The sequence below is a fragment of the Panulirus ornatus genome, chromosome 16 (assembly GCF_036320965.1).
Source record: "Panulirus ornatus isolate Po-2019 chromosome 16, ASM3632096v1, whole genome shotgun sequence".
Taxonomy (NCBI): domain Eukaryota; kingdom Metazoa; phylum Arthropoda; class Malacostraca; order Decapoda; family Palinuridae; genus Panulirus; species Panulirus ornatus.
Window position 1 is genome coordinate 33,216,493 of NC_092239.1, and position 24,497 is coordinate 33,240,989.

Here is a 24,497-nt window from a genome sequence, read left to right on the forward strand (position 1 = left end):
GACCAGGTTCATCTCAGTAAGGCTGAGGACCTGGTTATGGAGAAGAAGGGGACATCGTGGTACCATGAAACTAAGCATGTCTCTTCGGTACTCTTTTTCCAAATCTTCCACTACTTACTCCAGAATGATCCATGGTTAGCCCTGGAACCCACGAGTACGATGCTCTTCTCCCCCATATAATGACCGAAGCTCCTTCGAAACCTCCTGGACGAACTCGTTCTCCGCCTGACCAGCTGTCCCCAGTGATAACACGATACGAGGAGACACAACACAACCGATGGACGTTTCTGAAACGAATATCTCGCTCGTCGTTGAGGGAGGGAGGGACTCCACCCCCACACGTACTCCAGGAAGTAAAACGAATATCAGAATATTCCTCAGACCTTTCCGACGCTATAAAACCCCCACACCAGATCACACCACACCTGACCACCACCCCCTCTCGCTTCAAGCCTGCTCCTCCCCCACACCCCACCCTCCTCCAGGAACAAGACGAACTACAACAGCAGAGACAGGAGAAGAAAATGAGCTCAAAATGTGAGAGGGGAAAACTACAATGAGTATCTCCACAACAACAACAGCAGCAGCAGCAGCAGCAGCCCGGAGCAACTTGGGACACTTTTCGAGGAGGACCGTTTTGTTGGTAATGGCGAGGTGTCACGCCAGCCAGGGGAGAGGAGGGAGCCAAGGGTGAGCTTGGCAGCCAGGGGAGGAGGGAGCCAAGGGTGAGCTTGCCAGCCAGGGGAGGAGGGAGCTAAGGGTGAGCTTGGCAGCCAGGGGAGGAGGGAACTAAGGGTGAGCTTGGCAGCCAGGGGGGAGGGAGCCAAGGGTGAGCTTGGCAGCCAAGAGAGGAGGGAGCCAAGGGTGAGCTTGGCAGCCAGGGGAGGAGGGAGCCAAGGGTGAGCTTGGCAGCCAGGGGAGGAGGGAGCTAAGGGTGAGCTTGGCAGCCAGAGAGGTTGGAACCCAGTGTGACAGGGTGAGGGTAGTGTACGTTTGAGGACCATAACACTCCGTCTCTCACGCCAGTAAAGTCAATATATAAAAAGAATGAAATATGTTACACAGACAAATTGATATACGGTATACACATGTATAAAATTATCCAAACATATATGTATGTATGCATCTCTACATATTCATATACATGAAGAGACTTTTCTGCGGACGAATCTGTCGTTATATAGCCTATCTTAACACCTGAAAAATGGAGTTATGGTACGCACGTAACATGGACGAAACATCTTCTTAGAAACAGACAGTTTAACTACCTGAAGAAAGACAAGTGACCTGACCTGGAGAAGGACAGTGACCTGGGGTGTGTTGTGGGGGGTAATGACCTACAAAAACATGGATCAAAAGACACACACAAAAAAAAGCATTAAAGCTGTGGGAAACACGACCAGGGGAAGGCACGGCGCGCGGACGCGTCCCACTGTTATGCTGTTTATGGTAAAGGAACGCCGGTCGATAAATCCGCTGCCGTTCTTTTAGGCTTTTGTTATGCCAATGTATATAGCAGTTCCCCCGAGGCAATTTATCCAACCTGGCTTTCCGCTGCTAAACGGCAATGGCTCCCTATGGTCTAAGCAACAAAGAAAAAAAAGAGAGAAAAAAACGCAGGACTTAATGAGCGAATAAATCGTAGTATTTTCAGAGGGCAGATAATGCGCGCATCTGCAATTTAGCTGTTAAATGCCAGCGTTTACGGACGAAAGGGGGGGACACAAACATCCCTTTAATATTTACTGTTACCCCCAGCTTCGTGACAAATGTCGCTACATACACAAAGGCAAAGTTCTCACAACGACTTACTCCACAATTTCCACTGTGTTTTGTAAACACGGCGTCGCTTGAAACACGAGACGATGGAGGGAGAAGATAAAAAAAAAAAAAAGAATATTCAGGAAGGTTAATCGTAGATGAATTGACTGTAATCCGACTTCACGTACGAACAGCAGAGGCGGGAAAAAACGCGGGCATTTCTGCCACTGCGTCACCACAGAACAGCTAAACCTTCGCTTACATTTCTTGAAATAAACTTGATTAAACCTTCCCAGAAATCATGTAGACAAAAGCCAATATATCATTTCCTCATAAGCAAGAATATATAAGTATGGAAAATGCGTGCAGCCTGTAGGATATAAGAGAAAGTCTTGGAATTAAGCCAACTTTACGTCAAGGAAAGACAAGACTCCATCCTTTATAGTTCTATTCGAACAAGGTTCATGTCCGTATTAACAATACCGTCTGAAATACATTTATAGAATACGCAGAATGAGTCATATCCCTTACAACACAAGAGTATTTAGATGGTAGTAATGTGATAATACGAACCAATCTTGTATTGTGTTGATGGAGCAAAAAAAAACTCAAAGTGCTTTACATATGCATGTATGTATGTGAGTACGTTTGAGACACACACACACACAAAATAAATCAACTGAGAATATATATATATATATATATATATATATATATATATATATATATATATATATATATATATATATTCCTATGAGTCCACAGGGAAAATGAAACACGTTAAGTTCCTTTCCAATATATATATATATATATATATATATATATATATATATATATATATATATATATATATATATAACTCATGAAATATGCCAATATTACAATGTAGAAAAAAATGACACCGACTCTCGTAGTGAAGCCTGACAAATGATGTCAGAACGAGCAGATAATTGACCAATGAAAACAGCTTTAACGCTAAAATACTGAGGCGACCAATCATGCTCTCCCATTTAGCCTAGGCAATGAAAATAGCTCCAATTTAGCGTCATTGTTTTACGCGTTACGTGCCCTACGCTAAAGGGGAAATTGGCCATTAAAGGCTATTCCAACATAAGTTTGTCACAATGCGAGGACAAATGGGGGAAACAATGGACTGACCGAATGGTAATTGCGCGTAGCGTAGCGCACAACGAAACACCGATCTATGAGTGTGTTCAACGGTCGTACTACGAGTGTGTTTGATGGTCGTACTACGAGTGCGTTTGATGGTCATCTAGGTGGACGCCCTTCCTAGAATGTTGGCCCGTCCCTTGAGAATGTTATCAAAACGTACAAGCGCAGGACTCAGCTTGGAATGAAGTGAGGAAACACAACATATAAACGTGACCACACATCTTCCAGCGAGTTAGTTGAAATCCTTTCATGGTTTCGTGTATTTCTTGATCTAAGTGTTAGAGAGGTCAAAAGGGGATTGGAATAGTCCCATGATGGTTTGCGTATGTCAAATCTAAGCTTAGTATACTAGTACACTACATGTAAAGATCTTGAGAAGGATGTGTCACTATTTTTTTCCAGTGTAGGTCGTAAGAAGAATGTGTTTTTTCCCCCCAGTGCTACTAAATTCAGTACGTATGATACACTTCCACTGTGCAGTTTCATTTTGAAAAAAAAAATGGTGGCCCCAGGAAAAGATAGCAGTATATAAAGGATTGTATCAAGTTTTTGTGTATATCTAAATCTCTTCAGTCTATATGCACATTCAACTTTCAGTACAATTAACTTTATACATTTAGCATTCTAAGATCCATCAAACTGTACATCTAACGTTAATTACATTAACATTCTATATATTTTAACATTCCGTAAGTTAATATTAAGCAAAATTAACATTCTACACACAATTAATATTTTACTCATTCAATTCTGTTGGATAACGAATAAAACAGTATCATGGAAGCAATCACAAACGGGATGAACCGTTGTGATAACAGATTCTAATTTCTAATTTGCAACATGATGATCTGTTGTGGTAATAGGTTCTAATTTCTAATTTGCAACAATCTAAAATGTGATTGCTTTCCTGTGACAAATTACTCTAGTTTAATTTCACCTGTTGAACGATATCTGTTTCATCATAAAATACAGCTGCTCAAAATTGAGTTGAAGCTTCGACTGTTCATTACCCAGACTCAATCTCTAATGGTCGAGATAAATTTAAGGTTCGATAGAGCTTCGAACAAGTGTGTCTCAGACTTTCTATTAGTGTCGAGACAAGCGCTTGGAACAGTTTCGAACAAGCGTGTCCCAGTCTGTCTCTACGTGTCGAGACAAAAGGTTCGGTACAGCTTAGAACAAGCGGGTCCCAGTCTCTCTGTCTCCGTGTTGAGACAAAGCTTCGGCACAGCTTCGATCGAGCGTTTTTCCAAGCTGTTTCATCCTTTCGAGACACGAGGATCGGTACAGCTTCGACCAGCATGTCGAGAAGATATTCGTCCATGACTGCATAAACAGGACTGATTCAGTAGTTGTGGCATTGCATTAACGTTTCGCACGTCCGGCAATCATGTCAGATAACCTGATATCAGACACCACATGACACTGATGATAACGATAACAGTTAATAAACGAAAACCACCGATAAAGAAGATCACGAGGACGAAAATAAAGGGACCGATGACAAAAAATGGCGAGCGAGTGGTCACCGTGTACCGAGAGCACGAATGAAAACGAGGCGTTGGTCAATGATGGAGGCCGTAACGGCGGGAGTGTTACAGTAAAGATGGTCATGCCGGGTCGTACAGGGTGAGCGTTAACGACCTCCTCCGCCCTGGCCAAAACTCTTTGTGACGAACGACACACTTGACGATCCCATGGAAAATTCAGGTGAGGGACGGAAGTACACGCGCGTCGCTAATGACCCTAAACATCCTCACTCCTGCTCGTCTCCTGCCCGCTCCACACCTTTTCTTTCAGCTCCGTCCCTCCCGCCACAATCATCCATCCGTGTGTGTGTGTGTGTGTGTGTGTGTTCACAAAGGTGCCACGAACACGCAAAAGAGCAATCACAGGATGACTGGAGTAAACACACGTAAAGAAAGATTTGCCAACATCAGGAATACATGACTAGACTTTGTAACCAAGTGTTACCAGCGTGACACAAGAGAGATGCGAGGAGAGGCAAGGCTCTGGTGTGGGGTGAACTTAAAGAGAAGACACCACCAAGTTCTGTGTCCTCACGCTAAATATTTCACTCTGTTGTCAGGGTGGGGGGGGAGGTCATAAGGGGGTCATGTGGCTGCCAAGCCAAGGGGATATCATGAAAGGTCACGCCACTGATAAGGTCACCTGGAATCCCAGGGGAGATCAATGTGACGACCCTGGACTATTGCAGGAGGTCACAGGCCAGCCAGACAACCATCTCACGTGGACTTGTCCAAAGCGTCATCTGATTACGGGAGAGAGAGAGAGAGAGAGAGAGAGAGAGAGAGAGAGAGAGAGAGAGAGAGAGAGAGAGAGAGAGAGCTAACCTCAGGAAAACTTGGGGGGGTGGGGGGTAAATGTTCTGTGGGGGCAGGTCCTCTCTCTCTCTCTCTCTCTCTCTCTCTCTCTCTCTCTCTCTCTCTCTCTCTCTCTCTCTCTCAAAAGGATAAAGCAAGGCCGACCCTCCGACTGGTAGCATCAGCAATTAATCACTCACGTCGGTAAGGAGAGGTTCGCAAGTTTCGCTACTACCAAAATGACCTGCAGTGACCCCTGACGAAAGGTCAGGTCTGCGAGAGGTCCCACCACTACCTGCCGGGGGTGGCCTGACACCCACATCCACTGTGAGAGGCACCACTCCTGCGAGAGGTCCGGCTGATGCAGAAGGCCCCCCACTGCTGTGTTATGAGTTCCCACTGCTACAAGGGGTCACAACGCTTCAGGAGGTCCCACTAATGCAGGAGGTCCCATTACTGGGAGAGGCCCCACTGCTGCAAAAAAGGTCCCACTGCTGCAAGAAGTCCTATGGTCGGGAGATCCCACTACTGCAAGAGATCCCACTGCTGAAAGAGGTCCCATTAATACAGGAAGTCCCATTACTGCAAGAAGTCCCGTTGCTGCAAGAGATCCCACTGCTGCTAAAAGGTCCCACTACTGCTAAAAGGTCCCAATGCTACTAAAAGGTCCCACTGCTGCTAAAAGGTCGCAATGCTGCTAAAAGGTCCCAATGCTACTAAAAGGTCCCACTGCTGCTAAAAGGTCCCAATGCTACTAAAAGGTCCCACTGCTGCTAAAAGGTCCCACTGCTGCTAAAAGGTCCCAATGCTACTAAAAGGTCCCAATGCTACTAAAAGGTCCCACTGCTGCTAAAAGGTCCCACTGCTGCTAAAAGGTCCCACTGCTCCTTGCCAGGCTTATTGACACCACTGCCGCAAAAGTGCCACAAGTTACCTTCTTCCCGGTCGAATCTGCGGTTCGCGTCGTTGTAAAAGTTTGTCGACCGACGCTCTTCCTGGGCCCGACTTCACATCATTTGTGTGGTGCAGACCATGGGTCGTGGAGGCAGCTCTCTTTCCAGCAGACGAGACACGTTCTTGACACACAGGACTGGCGGAGTCTGACGACAAGGAGCTGGTAACAACATCCACTCCTCCCCCACCCACCCCTTAACACTTGACCCCCAGACACCGGTGGCTCCCCCTACTGTTGATTAACCCTCTCTCGCCACCTAGGCCGTCATCACAACACACTCCTCGTAGGTCAGCGAGACACATCATCCATCACCGAACTAACTTCCTTCGTAATGGAATCTTGGAGCCATAAATTAAGGCGGGATGTTGTTGTGGTGCGTGTTGGGTCGTCGTAACTAAGAAGCTCCTGAAGTTTTCCCAGGCCCGGCAGGAGGGACAGGCCCTTACGGCCGGAGGAGGTAGGGAGGGAGGACGGCGGCGTATAGGAGGAGGAGGAGAGGAGCTTTTACTGGAAACTCCCTCAAGTCAGCCAAGATTTTTCGATGCCGTTTCGTCTCGCATTCCCCATCCAGGTTTACATTCCCCTGCCCCCAGAACCCGCCGAGGGAGGAATGCAAAACGCCGAGGTATCAAAATATTTCCAGCTGACACTGAGAGGGTTCCCAGTAAAAGGTTCCTTCATTACGCCCCCACTCGCAGGGTGAGATGGGGCTTCTCCCTCCCGCTGGGGGAGCACCACTTCATGAACATCCAGCACGCATGAGACCCTCTCATTTATTCTCGGACTCGACCTGTTTTTGTGGTGAGAGGAGACGCCCAGTAACTGGATTATACAAGGGAGTTCATCCGGGGGCGCGTCCGAATTCTTTAAACTTGGAGAACTTTTTAAATCTATCATGATTCTGAGAGACGGTTCCCCTATGATAAAGAGATATTGACCTGCCACGTTTTCCATACGTCTGTGAATATGAGGAGCATCGGTAAAAGAGGTTCTTACTTTACATGGCGTCTATAGATAGTTTTAGAATGTTTATCAGCGTTTTATGATGGCTATGAGTTACCGCATCACATCCGACCAACGTAACCAAAAGTCATGCTATATATATAATCTTAAAACTGTTATCAAATAACTGATTTTCCCTAACTGACTTACTTTCCATCTTCCTATATATGTATATTCGATGCATACTAACGAACCCATCTATATCTACCTGACTCAATCGTTCTTCTTCTGATTCACTATATATATCCATCAGACATGCTGAATAAATTCACCTTTACCTCGAGGAGCTGTTAACATGAGCAAGTGATCCACGAATCATGGTTCGGATCGTAACTTCGAATCACTGAAGAGGTTGCTCAGTTTCTTAAAAATACTACAGAAGAGGAAATATCTTAGTTCCCCGTCATTTCTGCATACGGCACTTCGCTATACAGGTTCCAGTGGTAAATCAAACTTGACACCCGAGGCAGTGACAATGATCATGCCCATCGCAAATCTGTCGCAGGACTCGAGTCTCTACGTCTTCGTTAAACCACAGAGCTACCCAGGAACAAGATCCATCCACCGCCCTAAGTGTGGTTCCCGCTTGAATTTACTGGTCATCCTCACCGCTCCGTACGACAACACATCCCCAAGGAACATTCTGGCGGTGTACGAGCTCAAAACATGGATGCTCTCATGTGCCCTTTTGAAGGGAGACATTGCATGTCAAGAAATCTGCCAATATTTAAAGCCAAAGTTCTCCTAAGTTTAAGATTTACAGCTGAGGGTAATAGGTATGATATGCGGACGGAGATGGGGACGTGTGTGTAACGTTAAAGCCAGGGATGGAAGAGATGGTGAGGAGAAGAGCTGGAAAGAGGCGAGAAGGTATGGGTATATGTATATGTGTATGTTGTTGTTGCTCAGACCAGTCTGGAAAATTCTCAAGAGGTCCGTTCGACGCCAGTGCAAGCTACTGACAGAAAACGGGGTCTGGTTCTCCCTAAACCCAATAACAAGGGGATACTGTTCCAACCCATGGCTTCTTCACCCTATTTATTTGCTCGTAAACACCAAAAGTCGTTCGCTACTTCTAATTACAACTACATAACGTCGTCGCAAATACTTGTAAGTGGGCTCTCTCTCTCTCTCTCTCTCTCTCTCTCTCTCTCTCTCTCTCTCTCTCTCTCTCTCTCTCTCTGCAAGAGCCCAACCCCTGACGTCAATCAAAGGTCACGAACGAGAGTGAGGCGTGTGACCTCAAAGCACAACATGCTGTCAGGTCTACCCCACTGTCTTCCACATCTTACGACTGCTTAAGTGTCTTTGACCCCCCAACTCTACACTCGAGACCTAGTCACTGGAATCCATTCTCTCTAACAGACGGACGAAAGGGCGGAGGACACAGACCGAACAAGCCTTTCATCCCAATCCGACAGGAATTTCAACCCTCAGTATCTCCTGCGTCCTGTGACTCGCATCTCGTCGTTATTCGCCACGACGGATACTTCACGAACAACTCTAACTGTGCCACACGCTGCCCTCCGCGGTGATATGGATGGAAGCCATTAACTGCTGCTCGACCTCTGACCTATGCCTCCAGGAGGAAGACTTGCCGTGAGAGCCAACTGCATAGGCATGGACATCTTCAACTGGGTCAGAACCTTAAACATAAGACATCTAACGCAACGGGAAAGATCAATAGACGTAAAGGAATTCGATTACGTACTGGGGGGAACACTACCTCGAGAGCATTTCAGGTAATGGCGGATCTTGTGTGAATGGTTCCCATGCGTCTGAGCCTCGGCGCTCACGTATTGCCCGGGCCAAACATCGCTTATGCCTCTGATTTCACGGGAGATATTCAGGGTTTGGGGCTTGATGGTGCACAGTGACTGCTGGTGGTTCCGAGTGGATCCTGGAAGTGGATAATGAACTCCCTGTAATTCAGTGTGTTGCCGAGTGATGCAGAGTGACGCCGAGCGGTGCATAATGGCGCAGAGTGATTCACAGTGGGTGTTCAGTGGGGCTCCTAGTGGTTCACAGTGGTGTCTAGTGGTGCAAAATTTGGAAGAAGAGAAAAATAATCTACGTCCATTCTCGAGCCTATACTGTCATTCACCCAGACATTCACTTAAAACAACTCGCGTAATGTTCGTTAAGACTTTCCTCAAAAGGAAAAAGTCAGAGAGAGGCAGCAGAGGTGTGTGTGTGTGTGTGTGCGTGTGAGGCCGGCGGCATAATGACAGGAAGCGAGGCGTGGGAGGCGTCAACCGGACTGCATATCCACCAAGCACTCGACCACTAGTGTTCTCAGCCTCCCGCCTTAAGAAACAACAGGGTCAGGTCGCATCCCTCAGTCGTAAATCCTAACGTCGGATGGCTTACGTGGCCGCGACGGCTTTGATGACTGGACTGACTGCGTCTGTCGCCGAGAGAACGCTCGTCGTCGGTGTAGGGTAAGCGCTTACGTCTCCTCGCGTCCGTTACCTTAACGAGAGGTATTCAAAAGCCTAGACATAAGACCCTTTCCAGGACCCAGTCTTGCCCTGTGGCTTCCCCAGAGGCTGAGGTTACCCTTCCAGGACCCAGTTCTACCCTGTGGCTTCCCCAGAGGATGAGGTTACCCTCCCTACATCACCTGGCTACCGATCGTACTCACTACCTTCAGTATCCAGGCACTGATACCCATAGGAAAGGACTCTTACCCCAATTTCGTCTCCTCACACATTGACATCCGCTCCCATCTCTTCACTGCCGAGACACTAAACCCTGTCGTTCACTGCAAGCACTTCAAACTGTCACCGCTGCATGTGGAGCGTAATGCAGTTAATCTATGTTATGTAAATATCACTTCAAACATGAAGGTGAGGTGGTCAACCAAGGATCAAAACAAATATCAAGCTCACATTCCAGACCCTGGTCTCGAAACCAGGTCATGATGCGCAGACTGGATGGTAGACGATGTACGAGAACGTAAGAGCAAACGTAGTGACACGACCCAATGACGTCAACAGGAGGCAAGTATATGACACACACACACACACACACACACACACACACACACACACATTTTACCTATCTGTTTTCTTCTCTACAAACATTTACGGGGGAAGGAGGGTCGATGGAGGGGGGTAGGTGGGTGAGGTCGTTTAGCAGCGAGGCCGTTCCAGAGAGTGATGGGAGGAGGTTAGGGCTGGCGTGGACAAACTGGAGGGAGTTAGGAGGCGTGAGAGGGGCTGTGGCGCGCGCGCTGGCGGGAACGAGGCCAGGAAGGAAAGACGCTGGCTATGTTGTGAGTTACTTGTTGCGTGTCCATCGTTAGCATATACCGGGGCGGCGGTACATCTTCGGCTGTATGTACGGTAAAATAAATAATCTATTACGAATTATAATGAATTACTAGGGGAAAAATGAACGGCTTGAACAACGTGAACGGTAGTTAGTGATCAACTAAAGGAATTTAGAAATAGATGATCTATCTACTAAAAATAGCGCAGATACGTGTGTGGTTAAAGGCCTCATGTGTCAACAGCAAGATGATGAATACCAACCACACACACACAGGCTTCAGAGCGAGACCCCAACTTCATCCCCTAAACGTAAGATCATCTTCATTACGTCTAATGCATGTTGGCAATTCAGGCTATGATGAAACACATTTCTTGAATTACGAAGAATACAAATTAGGGTCTTCCCTCTTGCCTACCCCCTCAACACCCTACGCCAGCCTACTCCATCCCCTGGTCTAGGGGGCGTATCTGATCTCCCTCCTGAAGAAGGACTCGCCACTTGGGAGACCTCGTCTCTCTCTCGTTCTCCGCCTCTTAGACCCTCCCAGCCACTCTGACATAATGCTCCACCCCCACGCTATCTTCCATCATCCACTCGACAACCCAAAGTAGACGGCTCCACCATGGCTATTGTCTGCTACGTATTACCCTTCACTGAACCCCTCGCCTCCAGCCTCCCACATATGTGGACACGTTCGTGGCTGTCAGTTCATGCGGTAGCCTGCCTCGATCTCACCCTATCAGCTGTGTGAACTACCACAATGAAGATCATGACGATCATATATATATATATATTCCTATGAATCCACGGGGAAACTGAAACGATAAGTTCCCAAGTGCACTTTCGTGTAATAATCACATCAGGGGAGACACAAGAGAGAAATATAAGTCAGTTGATATACATCGAAGAGACGAAGCTATATATATAAATATATATATATATATATATATATATATATATATATATATATATACATACATATATATATTCAGGCGGGGTTGTCAACTTTTGTGGCGGGAAATCCTTGTGAGAATCCTTCAATCCCCCGGTAAAGGGTCTCACGCCCCACCCTGGTCCTGAGGGCGGCGCCCTTGTGACCGTTTAGCTGGGAAGTCCAGGGACGCTCCTGAATTTTAAGTTTTTCTCTGGTAGAAAAATATCGTGTCTCTTGTCAAAGGTAATTTCGGGATGTGGGGGGAAAATATACACGTTTAAAAAAATATATATATCCTCCTCCTTCACCCAAAGTATATATATATATAAAGTTTCTTAGGGTCTATTTAGTGTTAACTTACTGTATGGCACTCTACCAATCTCTTCCTAGCACTTATATTTTGCTACGAGCCATAATTGACAATATTTAAAACGCTACAGTATGATTATGTGGGCAAGAGAAAAACAAAATAAATGCTAAACTAACCCGTATTTCGAGGAGGAATATGCAAAAAAAAAAACGCGATTATTTCTTTCATCCGAGTCCATTAATGACTTGATTTTCTGAAGTCAACTTCCGTTCCTAAGCTGAAGCTCTGAACAGAACCGTATGGTTGGTTGAATGGTTTGGTTGTTTGGGCTAATGGCCTACCAAATTACCAGAGTCGTTAAGGTCGTGAACGACCTAAAAAAAAATCGCTAATACTAGCACTTCGTACATTCTATTTACGCATGGGCAGTTTTCTTTACTTGGGCGTTTAGTACAATGATTCTGGCATTTATTTAAATGATTAATGATGCCAAACGTTTTACTTAATGCCACTGAAAAAAAAAACAACGCACTGACTGAGTCGAAAAACACAAACACAATAAATATAATGACTTTGTGACACATAAATCTTGAGTATGATGACTTTATCACACAACACAAAACAAACGCAAAACAAAATCTGATAAAAAAAAAAAAACGCCAGATAACTTTATGTCACCAAATAACGACATGGGATGACTTTACCGCACGAAGGGTAACTAGAAAACACAACTGCACAAAAAGACTTATTTGCAAAAAAAAAAACAAATACAAAAAAGTAGCACAAAAAAGGACCCAATGTAAACTAAACATGACTTTGAACAAGCACAAGTCACTGCTAACGACTCTTTTAGAGATTTTTACACAGGAAACTAGGAAACACAACTGCACAAAAAGACTTATTTGCACAAACAAAAAACAAATACAAAAAAGTAACAAAAAAGGACCCAATGTAAACTAAACGTGACTTTTAACGAGCACGAGTCACTGCTAACGACACTTTTACACAGATTCTATTTTGTTTTCGTTGTTCAAGTCGAGGTGACACTCGCTACTGCCTACCAGACCGCTAGATTTTCTAACAACGTCATTGTCCTGAGCGCTAACAACGCGTCTTGTGATCGTAGGCGAGGTCGGATTTTGAATCCCTTGCGACGCAAGCAACATGGCCGCTTCCTCAACAGCTTGTCTGAGGGTTAATTCTCCCTTTTACTGACGAGTACACAGATCATAACAGCACCGTCCCTTACCCTCCCACTACATACAGAACCAAGACGCGTCTTACCTTTCGCCATGATAGTAATCCACTGTTGACGACCTCCGAATCTTGAACAGTTCCTCACAACCTTATCGTATCTAATTCTTGGCCTTATCGTATCTAATTCTTGGCCTTATCGCATCTAATTCTTGGCCTTGTCGTATCTAATTCTTGGCCATAATCGATTCTTGTTTCCCAAACTATGAATCGCGAAGCTTCACGGCGAATGTCTGCTCAAATAGCCCTGCTGTCGTTTCTGCAATGTACAGAGAAAAGAACTGTGTTAGACCAGGGCACAAGCGCAGCACAAAATGTGGCCAGACACCGCTGTAAATAAGCCATTACGTTCCCGAGTCACACGCACGCACACGCACACACTCCTCCACCACCAACAATGACCTCTTCCAAAGACATTAGACCATGACCTGACTGACGGTGAACTGCTGAAGGCGGGGGAAGGGGAGGGGGCGCGCGGGTGGGTTGACAGACGTTGAAATGTAAGGTTAGAGGGTGAGAGAGAGAGAGAGGGGGGGGGGGGGTGTTAGGGGGTTAACGACCAGACAGTAAAACGACCACATTGGACCTGTTAACAAGTAGTTCCACTCCCGTTGTCAACTGGATCTCCGGAGCCCGACCCTACACTCTTGTGACGAATGTAGATTTTTTTCCTTAATCCACCTTCATCCTGTGCTACATCAAGGCTAACACAGTTACGGGGGGTACTGTGTGTGTTGATCGTTATCTGTATATAGTCAGTCTGTACAGAGGAGACGCGCAGCGCTCCACGAAAAGCCTCTTAATAAGCAGCTTCGTGTGATTATTGATATCAATAACAATCAAACCACATGTTAAAGAACACCGCAAAAATATTCAGATTTAAGAAACTACCAGTAATGTCTATATATATATATATATATATATATATATATATATATATATATATATATATATATATATATATATATGAAGGTCTATATACCTCAGTACAGATTTAGAGTCTTCACTCTGAACACACCCATCCTTCGTAAACATCTGCCCTTGCCTCGCCAACAGCTTATATCGGAAAACGATCTATTGTCACCACGATAACTGGTATAGGCGACTGCGTCTCTGTTGTTGTCGCTGCTCACGCAAGGGAGGAGCACTTTGTCGATACACGAGGAGCAAATATGACGAGAAAGATGACTGGGAAGACATTCTGGCTGGAGGGCGAGAGCCAAGGGTGGGGCGTGGGGCGGGCGTGGGTTAACGACGAATTGCTTGTGCTGGTTAGGGGAGTTGCTCCCAGTGGGGGGGTTGGAATGGTGTGAGTCTTATGTCCATAACTGTTGAATGAGCGTTTTACTTTACGGAGCAACTTGTACGTAAACATTCTAATCCGTGTTATTTTTTTTTCTCCATGCAACATACAACTTCTGAAACTCAACCCTATTCGCCCTGAGCACCGCACCAAAACACCACACCACACGACAACACCGCACAATAACAACACATCCACCACAACCCACAACATACATCCGACTCCATAGCCATAGCAATGTCCCATACACTCCCACAAGAACTACGGTACAACTTCACAGAGAAGACCCGAGGACACATCCAGAGAGAGGAGGTGTAAGTTATTGAATACTTATAAGCATAGGGTTGTGAGTATGTCCCGGTTATGATGATGGTGGTGAGCATCCTCTCCTGTCCACAGACGAGGCGCGGCGGGAGTCTGAGGACAGTGGCGAGCGGCGGGCCAGGAGATCAAGGAGGTACTGTGAGGAGGAGGAGGACCAGGCCAGCAAGAAGAAGGAAGATGAAGACGACGAGTGAGTAATGAGGCATCAAGTGTGAGGTGAAGGTGTAGTTGAGTATGAGGTCCAAACTCCTGTTCCTTCTGTCACCCTCTCCCACAACTCCTGTTCATCCTTAACCACTACTTTACGGTGTCCCAAACTTCAAATACTCTTCTCGGTTCTTTCCAGTTCAAACTTTAGTCATGCTGACCACCTCCTTCACTGACAACCTCCTTCAATGACCACCTCCTTCAAGTCTTACCGTACTCACACTTTGAGGCATCCTCCCATCACACACACACACACACACACACACACACACACACACACACACACACACACACATCATCATCATCATCAAACACACGACTCTGCAGATGCAACCGCATCATCTGCGTAACGTAGGTGTAGGAATATCCCTATTGCTTTCCATCATCATACGCCCGTGGCCTATATCATCTCATATCTCTCTCACCTGTACTGCCCCGTCCACGGAAATTTGGGCAATGCATATCCCAGTTGTATTTCCAGATCCATGCCACTGGTCGATCATTCGTAACAATATTCGTTATCACGATACATTACTTACATTCTGAAGATCTATAAGGTTTCATAAGTCTATGACAAGGTCTTAAAACCGCAAACCTCTCACATCTTTTGCATTCCTCGTATCACATACCTTAATTCTAGACCTTATCTTACCTAATCTCAATGCACATCTTTAACCTCCTGTGCCTCACCATCGCACGGTAAGTTATCAAAATAACTTCATATCTATCATTTGAATTTTGTAACTAAGAGTCTAAACTCATTTGTGTGGGTTTTAAACAATTTATTCACACCATTCATCTTTCATCCACGTCTTCCTTCGCGTAAACATGGCCATCCACGGGTGGGCTTTATCACACCTTTCACTCCATCCCAAACACACACCCTACAACCTTTTAGCTTAACTTCGCGCACGCCAAACAAACCTAATTCACTCCTCCTACTATAAACATTTACCACTTTGATTCGTTTACGCCTTTCAGAGTGTTTACTGTCTGTGATAGGAGACTCCAGGCACGCTATCTACCTGCTTTCGACAGTAAAATTCAATTTCGTTTATCAATACTTCAACACTAGAGTAAATGAGAAGTGATAACTAAACGCATCCGTTGATTATGCCTGACTCTTGAGGTAAATCAGTGGGTGTTTTATACAATGGATTTGTGGCCCATTAAGATGAACGTGTCTCTCTGACCTGCACGTTCTATTCATTCTGCATGTTTCCCTCCCTCCTCGTTTGTTGCATACTGCACTATGAGTAAATGTAACAGCTGAGGATTATACAGGTGAAGGTGATGAAGAAAGTCGTATCAAGGCATAAAAGTAACGTTCAGAAATTAATTTAGACACTTTGTTTTTGTATTACAAATAAACTTAAGTCCTTCATCATATATTTGTGATAAACTAGAGGTTGTACTAACTGTTAAATGTCCTGTGTGTACTATCCTGTAGTATCAAGAGATAATAACTATATACTGACTGTGCCCAAACCCTTTTCACATTACCCCTTCACCTCAAAAGACCTGCAACGGCAGCTTCCCTTCGCTTACCTCAACGATATGCTCCCTTCTCACCCCTTCAGGAAGGGGCATTTCAATCCTCCCTAAAGACCGTCTCAAAGACACGTCCCCAACTCTCCTTTCAGCCCCAGACAACTGCTAGCCACACAACCCCTTTTATAACCTCATCCTCACCATCCGGGAGGACTGCTAGCCACACAACCCTTTTATAACCTCACCACCGCCAGTGAGAGACCCACTAACATACGTCTAAACTATACCCCATCTTTTGCCTCCTCCTACGGAAGCATCGCTCGCTCTTTCTCCCCTTTTAGCCTGCCGCTTCCTCCTACGGAGACATCGCTTGCTCTCTCCCCTTTCAGCCTGCCGCTTCCTCCTACGGAAGCATCGCTTGCTCTCTCTCTCTCTCTCTCTCTCTCTCTCTCTCTCTCTCTCTCTCTCTCTCTCTCTCTCTCCCCTTTCAGCCTGCCGCTCAAAGAGATACTCTCAGCTCGTCCTTCTTCTCCCCCCATCCACAGGGAGATGCTGAACCCGCTGGTCTACCGGGAATCGTTGACTGGTCGCTCCATGCGGGGCGGGATGATGCGTCGGGCCTACACACCGGACAGGGACGCCCTCAGTCGCTCATCTTCCTCCGCCGCCACGTCGCTCAGGTCCCGCTCCCACTCGCAGCCGCCGGAGATCAACCACAATGACGCGACCAGACGCAAGCGCAAAAAGAAGTAGACCGCGGGAGATGAAGACATGAAACTGCCTCCCACTTAACGCCAAAGTACAAGAAAACGTAGTCAGGAGCGGAAGGACATGACACGCAGCAGGGAACATACAGTAAGATACGTGTGTCTAACACGCACACAACACGAGAAATACAAGATGGTCAAGACTCATACATAAATGATACTAATTCGTCATCATGACATGAGAGTGTGACTTACATACCACCAACAGATTTGACAAGCCGGAGGTATCTGCAGGGAATACATGACCGTCAGACACACATGTAAGAAACATGACATGCAAATGTACATGGAGGTAATGGACACACACACACACACACACACACACACACACACACACACACACACACACACACATGGAACAGGTGGACTGACGACTGCAGGTAACACACGTCAAGAGTTAACAGTCACATGCACACACACACAACGTGAATCACCAGACGAATATGCTTGATATAAATATATGACATCAAGACAGAGAACATAGGTGGCAACGCACCAGCAGAAAGATAACAAACACACACGAAACTTATGAGACAAACACACACGAAACTATGAGACAAACACACACGAAACTATGAGACAAACACACACGAAACTATGAGACAAACACACACGAAACTATGAGATAAACACACACGAAACTATGAGACAAACACACACGAAACTATGAGACAAACACACACGAAACTATGAGATAAACACACACGAAACTATGAGATAAACACACACGAAACTTTGAGACAAACGCACACGGAACTTATGAGACAAACACACACGAAACTTTGAGATAAACACACACGAAACTTACGAGACAAACACACACCAAACTATGAGATAAACACACACGAAACTATGAGATAAACACACACGAAACTTATGAGACAAACACACTAAACTATGAGATAAACACACACTTCAAAGATGAGATAAACACAAACACAAAAATTAGCAGGCGACAAATGCACACACAAGGAGCTCGTGGTGGTAAAAGAGACCAAAGGGAAAGGCAATGAAGTATATAAGTTACACGTATACGACAGATGCTTACGCATGACACAGGATTGCAGAAGTTACGGCAACAGGCAGATGACAGTTCATTCAAACCTGCAACAAGATGCAGAGGACATTCAGGTGGTTGGACAACTGAGACAGGAGCATGCAACACACACATACACAAGACCAAATCATGTACACAAAATGTATACGGTACTTCGGCTACGCACGGAGCGTAACAATACGACATGCTCTCCACTCTCACTTCATCATCTGTTCCTGGATTTCCAGCTTCGTCTGACACTTCAGGGAGACGTGGATGACGCAACGAGCGACCATCACACGAACCCCAATATTCATACTTAAAAGAAAAATAAAATATGTATCCAGTAGACTTAGGGAGCATATAGGTACTTCCACAAATACTACATGACAAAATCTAACCCTATTCTTTGGGACGAAAAAGGATTACTCCATTCTGAGATTCAAGACCAAGTCAAAATATAACAAAATGTCAAAGCTAATCCTCCAGTGGATTTATTATCATTTGTTTGTTGAAGATAAATCCCCTCAACTAATTCCCTGTTTGATTCGGTGTACGGGACAAATTGGCTTCAACACACAACGATGGAAGTGCTGTATTCTTTGCTACATTTCTAACCGCGGGGATTAATGAGACAGTATTGGCTGAAGTGACGCAGGAAACACATACATTAACTAGTATGGTGAACTCAGGAAGCCCTAGAATCAGTTAGAAACAAAATGATACAGAAAACACATAATCAACTGACTGTGCCGTGTTGCAGACATATAATATATATATATATATATATATATATATATATATATATATATATATATATATATATATATATATATATATATATCCATGGGCACTGCTAATCAATGAAACACGAAACCTATTACTAGCAATACCAGTTGGAGAGAAAGAGAGAGAGAAAGAGAGAGAGAGAAAGAGGGAGGGAGAATATAGAAACCATTCTCAGGCAAACTGTGTGCGACGGTACTGAGTGGAAAATACGTGCAGTGTTGCTTCAGAAAACATGTGTGGCGTTGACTCAGACAACATGCATTGTGCTCATCCAGAAGAAGAAGAAGAAAAAAAAAAGGTTCAGTGTGGATTCATATCTGTAGTGTTGATTCACGAAACACGTGGCTATATGGCTAATGATTCATTCTCTGTTTGTATAACGTACAACACAAAAGCCTTGAGGAGCAGTTTAGTGTCTCCGAAGCTTCTGTTATAACGGGGAGCGGTCTTCTGTTATCAGAAAACCAATACCACTTATGTTTGCTTCCATCCCTTTCAACACTTAGTGTTCTTTCCACACTCTATTTGCAGGTGGTCTGCGAGGTAAATGAGCGATAATGACATCTAATAAAAGCAAACATAAAAGCTTCTTCGAGTGGGGCGAATATCAAAGGCGGATCGAAGTCGTCTACATGACCCCAGGACAGCTGGAATGTAAGCTTGTTTTAATCCACAGCAACGCCACAACACCCCTAACTCCTCCTCCTCCTCCTCTGGCCTGGCTTGTCCTCACTCCTCCCTCCTCCACCGCGTTATTCACGTGCGTCTAGTGTTTACCGCAGGATAACACCATCCTTAGCCATACCCAACACCACCTCACACACCAGCCTCACACATCTTACCTTATCATACTCGAGCTTCCTCCGCCATTATCCAGGGGGTGACTTTCATCTTATTCTTGGGAAGAAGGAGAAAAAGAAGGATGCAAAGGGATGCTGTAGATGAGAGAGAGAGAGAGAGAGAGAGAGAGAGAGAGAGAGAGAGAGAGAGAGAGAGAGAGAGAGAGAGAGAGAGAGAGAGCTCATCAAGACCTTAAAGGGCCAAGTCACCTGGCGGAGATTTCCCACTCCTGACCCTAAACAGTCGACTCGCTTCCCCGACCTCAGCCTCCCACCTGGGCCACCTCGTCTCCTTCAACCCGTAACATCACCCCCTCCGGGTTTACACGTGGGCAAGGAGGCTACCTTTGAGGCAACTCTACGGTCGTCCGTGGTTCTTCGTGTGACCGCACGGTCCACTGTGCCACCACTATAAGTAAATACAGAGACCTCGTAGCCGTCCATGGCTGGTGAGGGCGTTCCGAGGAAACTCTGTTTCTCCTGCAGTGCAGCGTAGAAACGAGGAATGAAAACCCCGAGTAAGATGTCAATAATAATGGTAACTTAAGAAAGTGGTTGAAAAAAAATATATCTAAAAAGTGTAGAAGTGAAATGAGAGAGAGAGACAATCTAAAATGAATGACTTATGAAACTAAGCGATAATAAAAGATACGGTTGAAACTGGCAATAATTAAATTAAGACAGAATCACCACCTGAATATTGAACTAGATTGATATAACTGAAGGTTTATTATACGATGAGGCTTGAGGTGAGCGCGGCAGGAACCGCCCAGTACGACAATACCTTCGCCGGATCCCACCTCACCACCACCAGTAGTCCTCCAACATGGCCCTTACCACACTACTCCCGCTTTTGTCGACCTTGTTAACCAAGGAATCAAGATGGGTGCCGTTGCTAACAGCGTGATGTAGTGTTTCCACCTCTGGACACGATCCAAACACACGATGAATGGCCTTTCGTGTTCGAAGAACGAGTTGAAACAATTTATATAATGCGAAAAAACAGAGCCAAACACTTATTGCCAACTAGAGGTTGATCTTCTTTCTGTGAGGTTGACGTAATAGCTCTCTGACGAATGACGGCTGAGTTACATCAGATACAGAACCATAGGTCACATCACTCGACAATGCGCTCCCTCCTCAACTACCCTCAACACCTAAACCCGTCACTCAACCTTGTGAGAACGAAAGAGCTCTCTTTTCTTCGTGTGCCTACCAGGACTTCGACGTCCAGGACTTCGACGTCCTCCTCCCCCAACACCTGAAATCTTCATAAACGTCAGGTACCCTCCTCAGGCAATCTCCATCCGTGCCCCTTCCCACGCGGCAGGTCTCCCACACTTTCGCCACTCTACTACCACACTCTCTGCATCCCCATTACGCCTCTAGCACCCTTTAAGCTCCTTCCTCCACACTTTTGGCACCGTTAACGGGCGCTGGTAACACCTCCACAGTGCCCTGTAAATCCTCCAATATAATCGAGCACGTCATTCGTTTTTGTTGCTCTCGTATGTTCAGGAACGCCAGCCAACGGCATCGGCCTTTTCTCTCTCTCTCTATAGCTCTTGAATACTTACGCCTCCTCGCAACTCATCAGCGCCAAGAGCATTTTCCGACCACTTTCGTCAACTTCCAGATTTTGGGAGCAAGTCTGGCACGCGGTTCAACATTTTCCCCAAAATGCTCAAAGCTCATCTCCCACTTTAATGTTCATTTTCAGTCTCCGTTTCTGGTAACTCTGCCGACTTCAAGGGACGCATCGCTGAAATACAACAGAGCGATGGGAAATGTATTATACCTAACGCCTCCTTGAGGAAAGCAATCTATGGAACCATTCAAATGTCTTTGGTGAGGGTGGATGTCTTTCCCTTTTTAAGGTGGTGGTGGTGGTGACTTGATAAATACGAGGACTTTATAGTCAGGAATACTCAAAATTGACAACAGGTTCCCCAAATGATAATAAACACAGACTCGCTCTGTCATGCGTTGAGAACGGAAAACAGTTCTCAAGGTAAACCTTTTAGTAACATACAGAGTTTTTCAAGAGGTCGTAAAGAAAACAATGCTCCCGAATAACACAGAAAGAATACGCTTCGAACATAACAAAGAAACAATACGCTTCGAACATAACAAAGAAACAATACGCTTCGAACATAACAAAGAAACAATACGCTTCGAACATAACAAAGAAACAATACGCTTCGAACCTTTTTTTTTTTTTCTTACGCTTCAGAGAAAAAGGCTCGTAAATGTAATTCTTTCAAGGGACGCGCAAGATCAAGTGTCATCAAAACACTCGCGGATTTACAAAGCCCGAGAAGGAAAATCGTCCTTAGGGGTGGGGAAAGAGTCGCTGTACATAATGCTCCAATTCTGGCAAGCGGAAACACAATCCTTTTTTTAATAGAGAACTTTAAAAGCACGACGCTACAGTGGAGCAAGTGTGGAATAAAGAAAATTGTAAAAAATCAAAAGAAGTAACAAAAAAGAATAAAAGGTTTGAGCCATGGCGGAATCAATATTCTTCTTCTCAAGCACAGACACAAAATAGTTCTGAGGGAAAAATAACGTCGGAACAAATTCAGTAAAGTCAAGCGCCGCGAGAACGAGATGTTTCGGAGCTAAACGAGAATAATGTGATTCAGACGAGCGAGGAAAACGAGTTGGTGAAGCGACGAGGACGACTATTGAGGCAAGGATGGTCGGGGAAAACATGGTGAGGAACACGACAACTTGAGTCGAGGAAGACGAGGAGGAGGAGGAGGAGGAGGAGGAGGAGGAGGAGGAAGGGAAGTGGGGAGAAAAGGGTTCAGAGAGTGCGGGATGAGGGTGGTTCACAAGATGGCTCAGGGAATGTGGGAAGAGGGTGGTTCACAAGACGGCTCAGAGAGTGTGGGATGAGGGTGGTTCAGGAGGCCACAGTTGCCTGAGGAGCGCTCACTGTGACCCACTACACATTAGCTTGGCCTTAGAAGGCTTGCACTCTGACCTGTAAATGGTCAGGCAAACCTTCGAAAACACATTCCGTTTCTTCGAATCATCGGCTCCCAAACCCCACCTAGAAAATCCATTTCTTTCCTCACGATGATTCACACTGACGTAAATAATATAAATAATAATACGTTATAAGCGAACTGTGTGTAAATGATGACTTTTATTCGTGTGTACGTGTGTAAGTGATGGATGTTTATACAGAGGATAAACAACGTGTCACTTGCTAAGAACGGTTGAACTTGCCCTGTTCACGAACACGCCCCCCCTGTGTTCACCTCTCACCGTCCAGCGCGGGTTTCGTCTGACGACAGACGGAATTTTGCAGTTCTTTGCTGGCGAACGCATTTAACGCTCTTACTTGCCCAGCAACAAGCAGATGATCCTCACAATCCCAAGGAAACGTTATGCGTGTGTGTATATATATATATATATATATATATATATATATATATATATATATATATATATATATATTGGAAAGGATCACAATTTTGCGTGTGATCAAGATATTCCCATGAGTCCACGGGGAAAATGAAACACGATAAGTTCCCATTTTCCCCGTGGACTCATAGAAATATATATATATATATATATATATATATATATATATATATATATATATATATATATATATATATATATCTTGAATTTCTCATATTCTGCGTATATTCATACGACGTAGATCATGAAGAAAATGACGCAGAAAAAAGAGGTTATCATATTCGCGATGTGTTTGTTTGGTAGAGGCGTCAGCGAATCCAAGCCTCTAAAACTCTCGCTGGATTGTTGCCGGGCGGGAGCCAAATGCGTTCGCGCGGGGGACTCCTCCGTCAAATCGTTGGGGCGTGATGTTTACATTGAGCTCATGCCTTCACTAGGGTTTCAAATGAGGTTACTATTTTAAGGTTGTACTGTGAAGGAGGATGACATTCCACGTGAACCTCCTGGAAAAAAAAAGAATCCTGAAATGCAGGATTTTTCATCAGTGATCACGTACTGTTTTACGTTCCCGTTTTCAGTAAATATGCATTAGCGACGTAGAACACGCACTTCAGGAACTGATCATATGTTGTTGTTGTTTTGTTTTTTTTGTGAGTAGAAACACATTTTTGCGAGAGTAGGTGACTTTACGAGACAATGTAGCATGCGAATTGTATTGTGATTCGGTAGATGTAGAATATCTTAGTGTAATTTTAATACAGATATTTCAATACATTGAAACACTATTTATTGTTATATGACTATTTCAAAGAGTTTATATATATATATAAAGATATATCGGAGTTTCCCTTTTTGCATATTACCATCTGTTGAAACTTGCTAATCACTTTGTACACGATTAATTCCAAGTCTTTGCTTTCGTGAGACAAAAATCTCTTTTTCAAATGAACCACACGAAACAGTTTTCTTTTCCTCGCGACTTCCAGACCAAAAAAAATGTACAGTCAGTAATTCGACTCACGAGGGAACACGTCAATACCTTAAGATCAGGTCTGGCTACTTCACTCTATTCACCAGTCCTTGCCACTAGCCCAGGTGGCGCCACAACAGGCAGGGAAACAACAGTCTTAGCTTCCAACACAGATGGCTGCTATTATTCAATCACAACAGCTGCTGTTTTTGTTTGTCAGAAAAACGTACTACATTTCTGTTGTTGTTATCTTTTGTACATGACAACGACGCCTGTTTCAAAACACGCACGTGAAAGAAAGACAAACGCATCACATAAATCCATGAGAGGTTGCTCTCGACCTTAAG

General features: G+C 44.9%; 2 protein-coding genes across 2 annotated transcripts in view; one reads left to right on the forward strand and one right to left on the reverse strand.

Annotated features, from left to right (window-relative positions):
• LOC139754224 (band 3 anion transport protein-like) overlaps window positions 1-13,318 on the reverse strand; it is a 475,361-nt gene extending 462,043 nt beyond the window's left edge. The window contains exon 1 of the mRNA XM_071671517.1: window positions 13,020-13,318. The gene's annotated coding sequence lies outside the window, so the exon portion shown is untranslated. The remainder of the gene's footprint in view (window positions 1-13,019) is intronic.
• Window positions 1-19,926, forward strand: part of LOC139754226 (uncharacterized) — a 133,445-nt gene extending 113,519 nt beyond the window's left edge. Inside the window, exons 3-4 of the mRNA XM_071671526.1 lie at window positions 14,692-14,806; window positions 16,860-19,926. Of these exons, the coding sequence (XP_071527627.1) occupies window positions 14,692-14,806; window positions 16,860-17,067 (323 nt within the window). The 3' untranslated portion in view covers window positions 17,068-19,926. The remainder of the gene's footprint in view (window positions 1-14,691; window positions 14,807-16,859) is intronic.
• The last annotated feature ends 4,571 nt before the right edge of the window (window positions 19,927-24,497 follow it).